This window comes from Acipenser ruthenus, chromosome 1 (genome assembly GCF_902713425.1).
Source record: "Acipenser ruthenus chromosome 1, fAciRut3.2 maternal haplotype, whole genome shotgun sequence".
In the NCBI taxonomy this organism is placed as follows: Eukaryota; Metazoa; Chordata; class Actinopteri; order Acipenseriformes; family Acipenseridae; genus Acipenser; species Acipenser ruthenus.
In genome coordinates this window covers 105062084-105081479 of record NC_081189.1, presented here as the reverse complement: position 1 = coordinate 105081479, position 19396 = coordinate 105062084, and the positions used below count along the sequence as shown (strand labels likewise).

The following is a 19396-nucleotide window of genomic DNA, read 5'->3' as shown; positions in this document are numbered from 1 at the left end:
TATAGGAGGTCAACACAGTTCTGGGCAACTTACAGGCCAATTGTGTGCCACCCCCTGGGAGCTCCCATCTACGGTCGGCAATAGAATAGCCTGGACTCGAACCGGCGACCTCCAAGCTATAGGACACATCCTGCACTCCACTCTGAGTGCCTTTACCAGATGTGCTACTCGGTAGCCCTTACGGACCCATTTTTGTAAAATTAAAACATCAAAATGATTTTTTTTTTTTTTTTCTTGATGCACAAAATAAAATCCAACTAGGAGATGAACACATGACTATTAGCCATTATCTTGCAACAAATGTTTAAAAATGCATCCATCTGCCACAAATTAAAACTGGTAATAACAAGTTTCAATCACATGGATTTCACAGCTTATGTGAAATAGGATTCAAGCAGGGAGGGGATGTGACAAAGTGAAAAACCAACAAAGCTTTGGTGTTTCTGGGGAAGTAGACTACACACAAAAGGGTACAATAAAACAATTTAATAAACAGTTTAATCAAATTTTTAGTACAGGGCTAAACATATATGACTCCCATTGCATAGCAGTTTGCTCCATTGCTGGTTTTTCTATAATACGATACACCTTTACAGTTTACAAACTTGTATTAAAACCTGTAACAGGCAACTCTGCTATGTAATAAGAGTCCTATTTATATCCCTGTCAGTATTGCAACATGAATACAATTAAACTGATTGATATAGTACCTTCATTTTGTGTTTCTGGGCCAGCAGTTGGCTTGGATTTCCACTTTTCTTTAGCTCGTGCCAGGCAGATATCATAGAGTTCTGAAAACATGATCAGAAAAATACCAATTAATTAAAACATCTGAGACGGCTCGATAGCGGCATTTGTGTGTGAAAGTGGTATAGTTTTACTAACAGACATTTTAGTGTGTTGTTTTACAGACACTCAGGGGTTTACAGTGTGCACTGTACATACTCTTATGTGATTATTTCATGTCATTTAAACTCAAAAGGGTCCAAAAACAGCTCAAGACATGACTAAGTAAAACACAAATCTTGTTCAATGCACTGATTCCACTAATTATTGTCATTTGTCTTATCACCATCCCTAACTTTTAAAAATATTAAATTCCAGGTAAGTAACATGCCAAATTACCTGTATTTTTTATTTTACCAGATTGCCAATGACATACCCACTCTAGAAAGATGTATTAGGACCTAGTCTGTCCCATAAACATTATGAAAATTATCTCTACTGGGGGTTGAGGTTCATCACCAGATTTGGTGCTCAGATGATAGTCCAAACATGAAATCAGGCTTGTCAACTGTGTGCAAACATACGTCACCTATCCTACAAATCTTGTTTAAATCATGTCAGCGGGAACTCTTCTTTTAACTGTCGTTAAACAGGGAATATGCTTTTTTTTTTTATTAAAATGAATCCAGTTTCATTAATTCTCATTCCAAAGTAATGAAGTCCATTCATTGCAGCCTCCTCTCTGTGACCTGAATTAACATACTATAAATGTTTGTGGAACCAAATGTAATTTGTGTCTTTTTGTAATGGGACCTGGCTGTCTTTGTTGTGTTTATAGTGGGCAGGACCTAAACAGCCAATGAAGCAGTTCCCCAGCTCTTCTGATACTGGCACTAAGAAAGGGTCCTGTTTTTCTTTATATAGATGGGCATCAAGTTGTAAGGATGTGACTTATCTGGGATCATGTGCGTCCTGGCAGTAACTCTGTGACTAAATGTGTAATTGACAGAGATCCTTCCTCAGTACTTTGCCACACTGCAACTTGATACCTAATTTGCATTAAGTGTAAATACCATCCCTGACTTAAACACTCAGACAGTCCTTTAGCACCGTATCATGCAATTAACTCCAACACAAGAAAAAGTAAGCACAGTAATAGGGGTGGGAATTTAATATAAAACATATTTAACTACTGGAGGACTACAAATTATGAATATTTATCAAACTACTCAAATAATGATTTTATTTGAACTGGAGTATTTAAAGTACTCACCTCCAACACCAATACAATATAAAGATACTTTGTCACTGAAATGGGATACGACTTTGCGAAGAAGGATGCAGAGCTCTAAATAAATTACCTAAAATAAAACTTGTCTTCATTGTCCATTTCACTCAGCCTGAAACAGTTAATTGAACTGGAAGCTTTTATTTAAACCAGTTTTGCCAAACTGACAGCAGACGTACCGTGAGTGATGTTTAACTCATTGCCAACTGCCAGGCTCCACACCTTCCCTCTCACACTGGGGGGCACTCCCTGCCACCACAGCTCCCGCACCTTACGAGAACTGCACCTGAAACAAACGTGTTAACTTCTTAAATCTGTAACTTCCACACAAACTTCCACACAAACCAACTGTTTTCATATGCTTTTCTGTAAAGCTGAGGCTTTGACTTCATACTAATTATTAAAGTATTGCCAAAGCAGCTCAAGGACCTACAACCAAATGCATGGTTTAGTCTCTGGGGCTCCCGAGTGGCGCATCCGGTAAAGGCGCTCCTGCGTGGAGTGCAGGATGCGTTCTATAGCCTGGAGGTCGCCGGTTCGAGTCCAGGCTATTCCACTGCCGACCGTGGACAAGAGCTCCCAAGGGGCGGCGCACAATTGGCCGAGCGTCGCCCGGGTGGGGAGGTCTTAGGTCAGCCAGGGTGTCCTCAGCTCACCGCGCACCAGAGACCCCTGTAGACTGCCTGGGCGCCTGCGGTCTTGCCTGTAAGCTGCCCAGAGCTGCGTTGTCCTCCGACGCAGTAGCTCTGAGGTGGCTGCATGGTGGACCTGCAGAGTGAAAAAAAAAAGCGGCCGGCTGACGGCACACGTTTCGGAGGACAGCGTGTGTTCGTCTTCGCCGCTCCCGAGTCAGCGTGGGGGTGGTACAACTAAATTAAAAAAATAATAAAAATCAGTCTCTCTCATTTGAGAGAGTCATTTCAGTTTTATAATATATATATGTATATATATAGTTGTTTTGAAAGGTCCTTGGTGCTCATGGTTGAGTCTTGCATTACCCAACAGAGGGAACCTACAGGAACTGCTGTATTTATCCTGAAATCACGTGAATCACTACAATTTAACACCGGTGGAGGCCACTTAACTTGGTGGGTGATTTTGAAGGTGATTGGTTACACCTGAGCTAATTTAGGATTGCTATTACAAGGGGGGTGGACACTTATCCAACCAAGCTATTTCAGTTTTTGTTTTTTATTAATTTTCTACAAATTTCTAGAATATTTTTTCTTACTTGGAAGTTGTGGGGTAGGATGTGTAGATCAATGAAAAACAAATATTTAAATCCATTTTAATTCCAGGCTATAAGGCAACAAATGGTGAAAATTTTGAAAGGGGGTGTAGACTTTCTATAGGCACTGTATGTATATATATATATAATTTATTTTACCTGATCTCATTTTGGAATACATCTTGCATTCATTCAAATCCAATGACAAGCCGAATTGCACAGTTACAAATACCAGTGTTGCAAAGCAAATGCAGATCTGGACATAAGGAAAGTAATTCACTAATTTCAGCTGGTTTAAACATACTTTCTTTTCCATACATTTTCCCTCTTCAAATGCAACTTAACTTACATTGTTTCCCAGTTTGGAAGAATTTCCTGGCTCCAGGTCATAGCAGCATTTCCGATGCTTTCTTCCAGTTTGCATCTTTCTTCCAGTTGTTTCTTCCTTTTCTGTGCTTCCTTTATCTCTGTAATTGAGAAGCAATGCTTTTTTAAAATGGTAAAAGTCTGTATATTGACAAATCTTATGATTTACTGGTAAATGTCGACATTTACCAAGAAAAACGGTAAATGTCCAAAATAAACACGATAACGCTTTGTTTTAGACATTTACTGGTAAATCTCAAGAATAACCAAGTGCCTTTGGCCAATGACGAATGTCTCGCTTTCGTGCATTGTAAGGCTTCAGGAGTCCTGTGTAACTGCAAGTGCCACAAGAGTCTACCATGCTGCAATAAGTAAGTAAAAATATCTATTCAGTACCTGTGTATTTGTCATGTTTTGTGTCATAACCAAAGTGTGATTTTCTGTTGAAAAAACAAAGGTCCTTATATGCAAATTTACCAGAATGTTTATTCTACATAAATGGATCACAATATTGTTCACTACCATGCTGAATTGCTCAGTTGTGCATTACTGTAAGCTCATTAATGATTATTTTGTTAATGGAAAATGTGTATGCAGAAATAAATATATTCTTTGACATTAATAATTATTTTGTTAATTGACAATTTATATGCAGGAATAAATATATTCTTCATAATTTCAGACATTTACCAATAAGATTTGGTAAATCATAAGATTAACCGGTAAAATGTCCGAAAAGCAATTTATATCTTCATAATTTCAGACATTTACCAACTTACTTTGTAATTGTTGACATTTACCGGTAAAATTTAAGATCCATTAACACATCACTTTAAAAATGGGGTCATACCTAGTCTGTATAATTTATTACTTTTGTTTTCATTAGTCTACATTTGAAGAAATGTAGACAGGGTCTTCGTGGTGCCATACATTTGAAGAAATTTGAAGGACTGAGACATTTGGTGTCTTAATCTTGCCTATGTATTGTTTTATTTATACATCTACTTTCTAGGGATTTCCTGTGTAATACAGAGATCCACTGGCATCCATCACAATTTTTTTTTTTTCCGCTACAATCGACGCTCAGGTTTTCGGACGATCATGTGGTGAAATACAGAGCCACTTCAGGAATGCAAATCATTTGTTTCGTTTCTGTGAAGCAGCAGCCGAGTCCACTCACTGCGCATGCAGTGACTCATGTATGTGACAGAAGTTAGTTGTGTTTCTCTACACTGCATGTCGAATTGACGTTTGAACCCACATAGCCACACTGTAGAGTATCTGGATTTGCAATGGTTATGAGAGGGCAGCTGCCCTGGATCCCTTCCAGCGGTGCTGCAGGACTGGTAAGCAAGCAGCTCATCAAAAAGTCATTTTCGATCAAAATTCTTACTTTGTTTGTTTACTTCTTACTCAGGAGAAAGGGACCGGCTGTAAGGAGATGTACAGAACTTTGGGCCAGTTCTTTCAAAGTTGTATCAACTTTCAACAGTTTAATGTCTCTCTTTTTTCAACTTTTGAAACATGCACATAATACAGATACATATTTTTTTATCTGTTCATTTGTTTATTTTTTTTTTTGTATAAATGACGTTCTTACTGTTTGTGAACCTTTACATTAGGGTCAAGTTACGTTTAAAAGCCTATAATACGATAGGCATACATTTAAAAACCTCTGAAGTAGAAACTCCGCCACATGTTTTGTTTTTTAATATCATTTTTACAAATCAAAAGAAATGTATGAACCTCGTTTCTTGGCCTGGGCCACCATCTCTTCATACTGCTGTTTGTGCTTCTCAGCTTCTTCTGCAGGCTTGGCAGGGAGGTTCCTAGAAGACAAACGGCTCATTATTAAACTTTAATATTAAAATATTAAGTGGCACAGTGAGTGCACTCACTTCATGTTTCCTGTGGATCTTTCCTGGAGAACATATTTATCTTGTGCTTGGATTCAGGTTCATTTGAGACAGATCTAGAATACAGTACCTGACTGCCAGACACAGTGGTATAAATTATATTATTAATCCTCAAGAGAAGATAAGCACAAAAACACTGAAAATCAGGCTTGTCAACTGTGTGTAAACATACGTCACCTATTCTACCAATCTTGTTTAAGTCACTTGTTCTTGTTAACGTCAGCGAGAACTCTTCTTTTAACTGTCGTTAAAAAGGGAATTTGCTTTTTCTTTTATAAAATGAACCCAGTTTCTTGCACAGGAACCCTCTGTTAACAGCTAGTTATATTTAGCAAAGGGATATACCAACGGCTTACAAGTTATCTGTAACACACTGCAGATCTAACCTTGAATAAACTCAGCTTTGCAAACACAGCTCCGTTCAATTGTTTAAAAAGCAAAGTACAATTTTTTTTTTTTTTTTTTTTTATTAAAACACTTTGGAACCACACTGGACCAAAAATTGAAGCTCAACATCTGACACAATGTACAGACACAGGTTTCCACTAAATTCATAATTTCATACTATAATGCTGTGGAAGCAAGTACAGGATTTATAATTCCAATTTCATACAGTTTTTGTTTTAGACTCTCAATTGTTTTCTTTTTGTTTTGTTTTTTTAAGCGCTTTGGGATCCTTGTGATGAAAGGTGCTATAGAAAGGTGAATTGTTTAAATGGTAAATAAACCATTTAGACAATTCACATTTCTAAATGGTAAATAAAATGAGTTAAGCATGTGCTGAGTAACAATTAATTACCGTTACGGTTATTATCATAATCCTGGTTAGCTGAAATAGAAATGTAACCATTACCACATGGGTATTTCCCGCCTAAAGACCTGAAACCTGAATACTGATATACCGAGGGATGAAAAGGACTGTTCTCACAGATCTCAGCGTCATTTTTCGTTCAATCCTGCTGCAATCATGGACCCAGTGAATTTGAAGCTTAATGGCTACATTTCTACTTCAGGGAACCAGGGTTATGATAATACGAAATGTAACCATTACCGTATGGGTAAGTGTACCAAAGCTGTTGCAAGGGCAATATTGCAGAATGACTGGAATGCTACAAGGCTAAGCCAAGAGGCTGCCTTGTATGTTACCATACGGAACCCCAGTAACAAGTAACTAGGGTGAAAAAAATTGAGGAACTCGTCTCTATACCTGTGTTGTAAGGGTCGACTAGGAAGCAACCCCTAACACTCCAGGGTTTCTGAGGATCCCACGACATTCAGCCTGTAGAACCTACTGAAGGTATAGGGAGTAGCCCACACCACCACACTGCATATGTCCTTGACAGATACACCCTGGAATAAAGCCCACAAAACGTTTCCAATGCCCCTGGTGGAATGGGCTGTGAGCTTTTCTGGAGGTGGCAAGTTGGCCAGCTCATAGGCAGTCCTGACAGTGTCTGCTATCCACTTGGACAGCCGCTGCTTATACAGGGCTCGACCATGGGACTTCTCCCCATAGCAGACAAAAAATAGTTTGGGCTGCCTCCAGCTTTTTGTCCTGTCAGTGTAGTACACCAGGCCAGAGCGTATGGAGCTGCTGCTCTCTGTCAGACTGGAAAGGAGGTGGATGGAAAGCCTCCAATTCCACAGACTGGTTGACATGGAACGCCAAGATCATCTTTGGCAAAAAGGCAGGATTTGTACGGAGCATAACCTTTGTCCTGGCCTCTGTAAAAATTAAGCAGGCTTTTGCTATCTCACTCACCCATTTTGCGGAGGTGATAGCAAGCAGAATGCCGCTTTTAGCGATAAAAATTTCAGCTCATCTGAAAGCATGGGCTCAAATGGAGGCTTCATGAGTGCATTAAGCAACACGTTTAGCCTCCAGCGAAGAACAATATCCTTCATAGGCGTCCGAAGCTTTCAAAAAACTGTCCCTCCATGAAGTGAGCTCCTGGGGAGACCAAGTCAATTTTGACATGGCAAGCCGAAATGGTTGCCAGACAGACCTTTAACCACTTCAACACCATGACGTACGCAAGTACGTCAATTGAAAACCCACTTACAGTTCCATGCCGTACCTGTGTACGTCAACTTTCTCATTCTATTCTATGATCGGTTTCTCAGTCTAGCGTTTCAGGTTTCATTCTCTAAAGCAGTGCTAGTACTGTGGAATGTGCAATGAAAGTTGGGGGAGGGTCAGGTGACATTTTTATCCAATTGCGTGTCATGTAGTGATTCCAATCTAACTGTGGGCGTTTAGAAGGCTGAAGTGTATTGCAGGAAGCCATTCAGCTTTATAGTGTTTTAATTTTTGTTTTATATTTTTATTATTAGTTTTACTTGTTTAGTTATAGTTTATATAGTTTTTAGCGAAAGCTAAACATGGCAACGTACGTGGTCTTTCTATAATGAGCAACGGGAGTGAAGTTGGTTCGGAGGATTTCGATACCAGCAACAGTGATGCTGTCTTATCACTCAGCGATGATGATGAAGAGGATGTGAAGCCAAGAACAATACAAACTGTACAAACAGAAGAGCATGCAGTTACTTTACAGGTAAGCCAGCTGCAAACGGGAAGCTGTTTGGTTTGAAATGGCAGTGCTGTGACAAAATACTATCAAAACACAGCACTGGGTACAAGCAATGCGGCAGACAGATCCATCACAATGCCTGTGCAAAGTAGCTGTGTACACACATTTGTGACTATCCCTTCAACGCAAGCGAAGCAGACACTGTAAAAAAGGTACAGGGTCTGCTACGAAAAAGAAAACAAAAGAAGACACGCAAGAAAAATGTGCAGTGGTTGCGAAGGCAACCCTGGGTTCTGTTGTATTGAACATTTCAATAAATGGCACAGAGCAAGTCGATACTGGCACACACTTTGATGTTGTTTGATTTTTGTTTGATAATTACTGTTTACTGATTATTATTGTTATCGTTTTTAGCAGCGTTTGTTTTCATTGTTAAAAAAAATGTTTTTATCTCTATATTGAATATGGGTATGTAGTACACAGCAGCATAAAGGGTTAATGAAAAACATTTTAAGTCATTTATTTGTGTTTTATTCATCCTATGTTAACATTTTATATCAATTACAGGTTTGAAAACATTATTATTATTTTCAAAATCTTGTACTTGGGAAGGGGTTTCATTTTTACATCTGGAGTTGAAGTGGTTAACGTGGAGGGGGATTTCCCCTTGTCAAAAAGGTCTGACTGAGCAGGTCACAACGCTTCGGCAGTCAACACAGCTGGCCACTCAGAAGCTGCATCAGAGTTGAGACCAGTCTCCTGGGCCAATAAGGGGCTACTAGGAGCACCTTGGTCCGGTCCTGCCTGATTTTCTCCAGACACAGCGGGAGCAGGGGGAGAGGTGGGAAGGCATACAACAGTGGTCTCGGCTACTGGTGTGCCAAGGCATCTACTGCCAGCGGGTCCCCGCCTCCTATTCTGAAGAACTAGAGGAACAGTGGGTTGATTCCTGAGAGACAAAGAGATCTGTCTCTGCTCTCCCGAACCTCTCCCAAATGAGGCTCACCACCTCAGTGTGAAGTCTCCACTCTGAGCCACTGAGGTCCGCCACCCAGTTTGTAACCCCTGGCAGATGTACTGCCCGCAGTGAGAGGAGGTTCTCGTGTGCCCAGAGCAAAAGCTTGCAGGACACATGATGGAGACTGGGTGACTTGAGGCTGCCCTGGTGGTTAACGTAAGCCACCACTGTTGTGTTGTCTGTACGGATAAGCACACGTTTCCCTCGAACCTCTTCCAAAAAATTGTGCAAAGCCAGGTAACTGCCAGCAGCTCTAAAACACAGATGTGGAAACCCTGCCAAGGGGGGTTCCTCACACCTTGCACATCCCGGTCATTCCACACAGTGCCCCAGCCAAGGCTGGACGAGTCCATGGTGACGACCTCTCTTCTGGTGACACTGCCCAGCGCTATGCCTAGGCTGTTTCCACCAAGAGAGTGCCTTTAGACGGTGATGAGACACTGTCAATAGGCAGCCGCTGTTCAACATGGGCTGAAAAACCAGGCCTGAAAAGGGCGCATGTGCAGGAGACCCAATGGAAGGGTCTGGGAAGCTGTTGCTGCTGCCAATTGTCCAAATTAGCACTCTGATGCCTTTGAGTCTCAATGGGGCCGGAATAGCTTCCATGCACTTCGAGAAGGCACGGGGAGTTAGAGTGAGGCCAAATGGCAAGATACAGAACTCGTGCGCTGTTCCCTGAAAGGCGAACCACAGGTACCTCCTGTGTACACTGGTCTTACGGGAATGTGGAAATAGGCATCTTTGAGGTCCGCCGTGGTGAACTAGACGTCTGGCCTGATTGATTGCAACAGCTGTTGCATCGTCAACATTTTGAACCTCCTTCAGAAAGGGACCTCAGCAAATGGCACTGGAAGGCTACCAGGATGCTGTTATAGTTGCCTAGCCTTGCTGCGAACGCACTGGCTAAATAGGCTCGCTTGAGGATCACCTCAGAGACCCGGCACTGCCTATTAGGCGCCTCTGCACTATCAGGAGGAGGATGAGAAAGTGGGAGGACAGTTTTCTACCTTTCCAGGTGTTTCTTATGCTCGCCCCTTGGCACAGTGCCATGGAGTGAAGATGCAGCCACCTCTCTAACAGAGGGTGATGGGGAAGAGTGCTGAGCAGGAGTAAGGGACGCAGAGCACTCCATAGAGCTGAAGGATAAACGTTTCTCAAGCATGCACTTGGAGAAAGGTGCACAAAACTCAAAGAAGCTGCAATTAGCCAGTGCCTCCTTAGCGTGCTCTGACCCGTCAGGAAAAGCATCAGCCGTGATTGTCCTCTATAGGCAGACTGGCCTTGCATGTGGCACAGGGATAGAACCCTGGCTTGATGCAAGAAGCAAGCAATGCAGTGTACAGTACACAGTTGTACAGTTGCTGCCTCAATCTGCTTATAGAGATTGACCGGGAGGGTAGACCCGAGGGGACCAGTGACCTGAGCACTGGTTGGTAACCGGGATGGTACCAGGTCAGTTCGGTACCGATGGGGTGACTTGAGGACTAGGTCAGTACAAGGACGGCACCGGGACGATACCGGTGCGGTAACCTCTGTCCTGGTTCTCTATCGGGTCAGGAACAGAGTGGGTCGGTGACCTTGGTACCGGTACGAGTCCACCAGTTCGCAGTCACCGCGGGTGGCAACGTACAGGGATGCCCACCTGTAAAAGCCACTGGCAAAACCACTCAGTCAGTACCACACACTAGACTGAAGGAAGCCTGATTGATAGAATTGTACTAACAGCCTTCTAAAGCTGTCACCAAAATGGCATCAAGACACTGTGGAAGAGATTGAAAGCAACCACAACCGAAGCGAGTATCTTGGTCCTGCTGAGCCAGCAGCTGCTGTTGCTGCACGTGTGCTGTAGCACCACTTTGCAGACAGGCCTGCGTGTAGTCTCTGTAAAAAAATCTTTCAGCAAACACAGTAATAAAACAATGACATAAATAATATAAAAACCATCTAGTATTTTAGCTAAAAGCCAAAACGAGAAATAAAATAACTCCAGCCAGATCTATGCAGCCTGGGGGAGAGCACAAAGTCAGCAGACTTACATTGCTGGATCCCTGGGAAGGATCGAGTCAAGCCGCTGGCTTCACGCGGGGCACAAGGCCACAGCGGGACATAACAAGCACAATAAACGCGCAATTTGAAAATCTATTACAGCATTAATGTAATATTGCATAAATTAAGTGCAAAAAATTACATTCAGAAGCAACAAGTACTTATCTGAACCAGGCTCTCTGATCAGGTCATTCTTGAAAGGAAAAATGGCACCAAGATCTGTGAGCTCAGTCCTTTTGTGCCTTCTGGGGCAGGGCATGACTGCATCAGGCTTGTTGAGCAGCTTTGGTATATCAATATTAAAGTTTTGTGTCTTTAGGAGGTAAATACCCATACGGTAATGGTTACATTTCGTACTTGAAAGGGAACCCACAAAAGACTCCACCCCTTTGCAGGTAATCACAGCAAAAATACTTTGTTGTACAGCTTTCCAATGTCACCATTAAACTATCTGCCACAATCTGCAAATAGAATACCTCAGCCACAGTTTATTTGAACTCGTTTTCTTTTTTTTTCTAGTTAACAATTCCCGACCTAAAAACAGATTGCGCTGCTTTATTAAATCCAATATAATACCTCAGAATGTAATTGGTCCAGATCATCTCCTAGTCCTTTAAACACTGCAAACAACTGCAGTAAATGTAAAAGTTGTGTTGAAGAGCATTATTTTATTCTTGTCATGAATATGAAAGGATGCATGTACTGTACACCTAAGAATGAAGGCAATATTCTCCTGATAAAATGCAACTGTAGATCTCACACGGTACGTTGTTCAATTTTATTTACATGTGGAGTTTGGGGTTGTGGTGAAACAGTAAGCACAAGCACATGTCCTGCTTTCTGTGCTTTTTACCAATGTGGGGTTCACTGAACACACAGGAGTCAGAAAGTTTCTTTGATACCGCCTCACCAGCATTCAGTTTTTACTCTTGTGCCGTAGAGGAAAAATACCAACAATGGTAAGTTTCTTTTCCAAGGCAGATTATCATGCGCACGCAGGTGCTGAAAATAATGTTAAAAAACAGAAGGCAAAAGGAAAAAAGGAAAATAAAACACAACAAAGTTACAAATAAAAGGTGCTGCTTCTTGCAGCGTCCCGCAGCCTACGCTATCTGATGCAGCTCGACATATTAGATGTATTCATATTTTTTCATCACAATTCAGTTCTGTACAGCCTATGTAAAAATATAAATGTGGTGTAAAAGGAGGAGGGACAGACATAGAGCTGCCATATACCCCCCAAATTCTGATATACTCTAATTCCTTCGCATGTTTCATCCTAGTTGGTTTTCTATATTTATGTAAAAAAATTCAGTATAAGCAGATTCCTTGTACCCAGAGATTACAATGGACAAGCATATCTCTAGATATATAAAACTGTGAAGGGTGACATACATACATTGCTGGTAACTAAACTTAGTTGATTTCTTCCTCTTTCAATTTAAACCCACCAATAATAATTCTCCTTTGACAGTATCATCATCTGCAAGCATGTAATTACACAAACAGCACCAACCATGTTATAAAAACACAAGAGATTGATTTGTTTCATAATATTGAAGAGAAACTGCTCCCCATCTGACAGCTGAGCCACAGAGACAATTAAAACGCACTCAGAAGCATGTGCTCCTTTATTTATGGTGATTTAGGCACCTACTGTGTGATGAGGACAGAGTGACTTTGGATTGTCCATGCAATCCAGCTCTGTGCACAATGGCATATAGTCTCAGAAATACACCTACGCTGGCCTGTCTTCAAGGATAAGTGCGGTTGTTGACAGTGGCTCGAAGTCCAGATTCTTCCTCACACTTTGCTTCGAAGGGGAACTGTGAGGTCGTCCAGTTCTTTCTTCACATTCCTGGAAAGTTTTATACACAAAACATTAATTAAATAGACACAGGGTTATTTAACACCGATACAATATTACTACCATTAATTCCAGTATGGGAAGGTCATTATCTTATGCAGTCCTCATCATGTGAAGTGTAGTGTGCCTAACTTCTGTTCAACAGATTTCCTTGAAAAGTTATAACTGATCATTTTTTATTTGGGGGGGAATGTAATCCAAAAATCTTTGAGCACAGAGGATGGGCTGTCACGACCATCTGTTTCAAGGACACTTCGTTGATAGAAGGAGGTGCGATATGTTTTATTGGACTAACTAAACAATAATTAATCACACGCTTTCAAGACCTCAAAGGTCTCTTCTTCCTGTGAAAGTAGAAAATAAAAAACAGAGAGAGACAAGTTTGTATCTTACTGTTAAACTGTACCTGTGATCCATATTGGATCTTAAGTCGACACACAGAGGATTGGTCTGTTTCCCCATTATCTACCTGGGTGTCAATGGCTAACAGTTTGTGAGATACAGAGCGTGACGAGAAGAAGGGTAGTCTCACAATTTTGGAATGATTCATTTCCTGCTAAATAAACTACTCATCTACTGTCAGAATGTGCCCATTCTATTAACACAAGAAGATATTAAAGCCACTATGCCAGCCCTCCCATGTTCTGTGTGCTCACTTCAGCAGAAAATCAAAACAATTAGAAGAAAGGTTTTTGAAGCATGCCAGTGGAGGGTGGAGTGCTCACTTAATCTTCCAGGGCTACTCAGACTAGCATAGTGAAGGGTTACACATGGTGCTACTAACATGCCTTCAGTTAGGGCTCCAAGTTAATGTTGGAAGCAGTACTACAGTATACAGTAGCCTGATGCAAAATCAAAATAGCTCTGCAGTATTGTAAAAAGTCCTTGGATCATGGTGGCACAACATGCTCTTCACAATAGCTCAAATAGGAGGCTGTGTGGTCCAGTGGTTAAAGAAATGTGCTTGTAACCAGGAGGTCCCCGGTTCAAATCCCACTTCAGCCACTGACTCATTGTGTGACCCTGAGCAAGTCACTTAACCTCCTTGTGCTCCATCTTTCGGGTGAGACGTAGTTGTAAGTGACTCTACAGCTGATGCAAACAAATAATAATAAAATACAGTCTTAAAAGCCTCCTACAGGAACAGGCAAATGCGAAGAAAACAGCAGGTGCACATCAGCAGGTTTATACAAGAGCCCACTCTTTTAACCTGCAGTAGTTTACACAGCTTCTAAGGTATTGGACTGCGTGGTCTAAGTGGACTGGTGAATGAGTAACAATTCGTGGTGAATGCAACCATTTATTATACAGCAGCACTACCTCTTAGAGATACCAGCTGTCAGAGATGAATGAGATTCTAAAAGAAAGAAAACAAATCGCAGCATACTTTGTAAGGGATCAGGCATTGTGTGTTTAGGCAATAATACATAAACAAAAAGAGTGCAACTACTTCCTACATCTATTTCAACAGCAGCTCATGGTTTTAAACATTTGACAGAATAAAACATGATTTTTTTAAATCAATACAACACATTTAATTAATTAAACATCCCAAAAAAATCGATACCACCACAAATGGGATAGCTATTAGCTGGTTAACTGCAAAAACAAACCAAGGATTCCCACTGCTGCAAAAAGATACAAATCTAATATCACAAGTGGCCAGCCATCTTAAGTATATGATTAAAAAAGCTTTCTATTGCAAAGTGTGCATTAGCTGAAATTCGACTTGAAAGCTTCCAGCTCAAAACTATTCCTCCAGAGACTGTGTCATGGAAGTAAATTTAATAGCAGCATACATTTCTTACTGACATAAATCAAGCAGTCCATAGCATTCAATAATGTCAGGGCTGGCTACTCAGTCCAATGAAATTAACTCAAATCAATTCTACTAAGGACAAAACTTATTTAGTTATTTATTTTGCATTGTCTAGCTATAGTCTGATATTTTGAACATCCTCATTGTCTTGATGCAGTAAACTGGAAATGCATTTGACAGTTGGCTTAGCAATAGGCCCTAGACACAACTGCTTTTTTTCAGTAACAGGTTGGTGGCAGGTATACAAGCCTTTTTTACAAATCTTACAATATTATATACACACCTCTAATAACAAGCAATATATTTCAAAAGCTTTGGAACCGATAACAAAAATTGGACTTATATATATAAAAAATCTTTTTTCTGGAAATACCTACACTAGATGGACAATCCACTACAAAATAACCATTGTTTGATCTGAACACACAATGTCAACACCACACAACATATTCTATTGTGAATAATGTGTTAAAAGCATACATAACGTTACTGTTTTTTGGACACATTTTTAAATATGAAGCAAGTAACTGCTGCTGTAAACTACAATACAAAAAAAAGCACTGCAGTGAAACCATATAATATTTCTGAATCCATCCAGCAGATAATATTACAAGCAGTGAAGAAAGATAGATGGATGTCTCCTTTTGAAATCCTTCACAGAAGTCACAACAGTCTTGAGACGTGCACTTACCATGAAAGCAGCCGTTCCTTAAACACTACAATATTTAAACTCCGTTCCACCTGGCGTCATTTTCTTTGCCTCGCCGTGGATTAGCAGAGGGGAGGGACGCAAGGCCCGCAACTGCCTTCTGGAACACAACATGAGCAGCACACCTCACCTTCTTGAGTAGAGGACACCCGGCAGTATCAGCGAGGCACAGCTCAGCATCAGTTCTGAGCCTGCTTCTTCTATTGTGTACGATTTGTTTATTGTGTACGCCCTCCCCACCCCACTCCTCCTCAGTAATCACTGCTACCTCTTGGTACGAGTCACTGCTTTACACAAGAGACAGGCTCCAGCAGTCATAATAATCATCTGCAGATGAGAGGTATCCAATCAGTTTTTTCTGATTTCTTTGGTAATGCCTTCTGGCTTCACAGAATGAAGAGCTCAGCTTGCAGAATAAGCCTGCCTGCATGCCTCCTGGGTGTCATTCAGCCTGTGACGTAGCTCTGCAGCACACAGATGGATTAAACCACTCTATTGATTAACCCCTCTTGGTATACCTTTTAAGGATTGCCCGGAAGGGAATGGTGCTCTTAGAAAGAGTCATTTAACTTAATTTATGAAATATACATGGGTAGCTTTCACCAAACCCATTTTTCTAAGACAATTTGAGTATAAAAGTAAAACATAAAACACATTAGAATACCAGCTGCATAATCAGAATACCAAACTTCCTTAACTATTGGACTAGAAGCATGTATTGCTAGATATTGCCTTTTAGAAAGATTGGGGTTTCAAACCTATTACACAAAAACAGAAAATAATGGGTACTGTCAGACGGGTGATATATACATTTGTTTAAGTTCTGCCATACTTTGCTGCACATGCTCCTTAATCTGTATATTGTACATCAGACCACATTTTACAGTTGGATAGTAGTATGATACAATGGTCTATGTGAAGCAAATTGCTCCCATGGGGCTCACAGTAAGGTTAACAGCAAAAACTACAAGGCAAAAAAGAGCCTTCTATTTGCTGTACTATCTGTGAAATACCTTAGTGCAGATTTACTTCCCTGATGAAGTTAGGTTAAAATGGTTTCCTGAAAGATTAAATATCCCTTTACAAAAAAATTAACAACCATCCTTGTCCCACACTTGGTTAAAATAAAAAAAATAAGTCTGGTTGCTTGATTTTTGGGGATTTACAGTGATCCACTGTACAAGGAAAATGTGTAATTTAAATTAAATATAGTGGCAGTCCCTGGTGTAGAAAATCATTTTTGGGGGTGAATGAAAAAATATCCCTGCCTTTTGTATTGTATATGGATATGGTAGCACTGCACTTATGGGATTTCTTACTTATTTATTTTTTGTTTGTTTTTTTCTAGTTTTGAAGATGGGACAATTATTTATTCAGGAATACCAAAATGTTTAGCGCAAGGGATTTGATTGGGGTTAAATGCCCACTCCCAATTATTCGTCATTATTATTATTTTTTTTTCAGGTATTATTGCAATTGGGACAGCTTGCTAATGAAATAATTTGCATATATCTGCAGAGTGGTTGATTATCTATTTAGAGATGCCTCCTCCAGATATACTACAAGCACTTCTATCCCTGATGTGTTAAGGAAAGATATTTAACCGTCACTAGGTCACTTACAATTTACAGAACGTTACATGATTTTTTTTTTTTTTTCAGCTTCACTACCTGTATTGTCAAACATCCTAAACTCAAACAGAACATGAGAGTTTAATGAAGTATTGTTAATTGATATCTCCTGTTGCTAGGCAATTATACCTCAAGCTATTTTCCTGTCAGCTGTGAGCTCTGCCAGCACTTAGAAATCCAGTTAAACTCCCAAGCCCTGATGCCATTTAGCAACAGATCTAGTTACTATCGCGGACAGACTATGCATAGACTATGACAGAGATGCAGGCTCTGTTTCTGCATCAACCAGACAAACACCTGCCAACAGAGGCTCAGATTACCACTGGACTCCCCGTGACCATAATATCAGCATGGATATATGTATTGGTTAATAGAACAATGAAATTGGTCTAGAAATTAAATGAGGTCACATTTATAGGCTGCCAAGCATAAACTAAACATGATTCATACTTTATTGTATGTCAAAAAATATTTACTATTCAATAGTATCACTGGAGGACATTTGATAACACTGCTTTTCTGGCACAGCTACATCATTTGTCCTCACTAACAGTCTAAATAATGAATTGAAGGTTGTTGAAATAGTCACCAATACTGGTGGAAACCCTGGCTTTTCCATGGCTTGTATTACAGCATGCAGCTCCCCAGAGATTTGGATATGTAAACCAATAAACAATGCTGTGCTACTGTATGACCCGTGTTATTTCCATGTTTAATGGTGACACTTCCAGTCATACTGTAGAAGACCCCTGCCCCCCTACCACCACACACAACATTGCCAAGTAAAAAACAAGCTGCCCTTGCTCATATAATTCTCTACAGAATAGCTTGGACAGTAAAAGGTACAGTAATCTACTAATGAAGCACAGAGATCTTACAACTTTGCTTTAGAAAAACTGCGCTAAGAAAATAATTCAGGACTCCAATTATTTGCTGTTGCTTTGTAAAAACTGAAAAATGTTAACATTGCTGTACTTTCTTCAGCAATTTATTGTAAATGTAGCTTGTAAAACGAGAGAAGTGTTAATCTGTGGATAAAACTGTTTGTTTTTCTCCCACCCTCATTCCATTTATAAAATTCAATTTGTGACCAATACAATTTAAAAAAACAAAATCCAGAAACGACTTTTATTTGAAAATTTCAAAAGATATAACATTGTCCATTTTATACAGAGTATTAAGTTATATGGTATTTTTTCCCTTTAGTGGTTTCTGCAGCTTCACTTTGCACTCAATAGTTAATGAGCCTCTTTAGAACTGAACATGATGCAGTAAATTCAGACTGGACCGTATAAGTGCAAGCCTGTTGAAGTGGTTCAGCATTTTCAGAAAACTACAGCACACAAGAAAAACATTGTGCAGCTTTTATGCACAGCCATTACTATTCTCATAATAAACCCTTGCTAATCTGGGAAAGTTTAATCTCCTGCTTAGAAACAAGTGAATTTTTTTTGTTTTATTCCCCAGCCCCTTTATGTATAATAATAATAATAATAATAATAATAATAATAATAATAATAATAATAATAATTATTATTATTATTATTATTATTATTATTATTATAATAATATATTTGGACTTTGGGCTGGACCAAATCAAACCCTGATTGCTGTTGTGAAAGAGTGTTTATGTGAGAATATCACTAGTTTCCATATCGCATTTTCTTTATCACAAAACCAAAACTAGCCATTTCCAATCCGCAAAATGGGCGGAGAGAAGTTTCGCAGGAGTAGGAGGGACCGCCGAAAGCAACATGAAAACAGCTGTTGACCAATCCCCAGACAGTATTTGTGACATTTTGAAGGGGCGGAAACAAGGGGGTAACATGCAAAAAAGCAGGTGAAGACAGCCAGGGCAGAAAAAAAAATAAAAGTCTGTGTTGTACTACTGTTTCGTTTGAATATCAGTGAATAAATGCTATTACATACAATTACTACTAGTAGTAACAATAATAAATATATGTTTATTATTAATAATAATAACAACAATTATCTGCTTTTTATTTATATTGTGTAAAATACTGAAAAATACGGATGCGAGTTTGAAAGCACACACACACACAAAATCCCAACATTCGTTCCCACGATTTCTGCAGCATCGTGCTGCATTGTTCTGTCACTGTTATGAAAGCGTGCCACATTGTTTTCATGATTTTCATGAACAATAAACAAACAAAATTGTAAATAGTGTTTATTACGCCATAAACTAATAGTGCTGTAGATGACTAATACAAATTCAGCAATTCTATGA

General features: G+C 39.9%; 1 protein-coding gene across 5 annotated transcripts in view; it reads right to left on the bottom strand.

The window, feature by feature from the left end:
- Positions 1-19396, bottom strand: part of LOC117421496 (TBC1 domain family member 14-like) — a 78491-nt gene that overhangs the window by 5695 nt on the left and 53400 nt on the right. For 4 of the 5 annotated variants that reach the window (XM_059033107.1, XM_059033087.1, XM_059033098.1 and 1 more), the window contains 5 exons: positions 12862-12977; positions 5355-5437; positions 3592-3709; positions 2194-2300; positions 711-791 (listed from right to left, as the gene is read on the bottom strand). In XM_059033107.1, coding sequence (XP_058889090.1) covers positions 711-791; positions 2194-2300; positions 3592-3709; positions 5355-5437; positions 12862-12977 — 505 coding nt within the window. Of the gene's footprint in view, positions 1-710; positions 792-2193; positions 2301-3591; positions 3710-5354; positions 5438-12861; positions 12978-15496; positions 15905-19396 lie in introns of those variants that run through there. The other variant, XM_034035988.3, reaches the window with a different exon arrangement.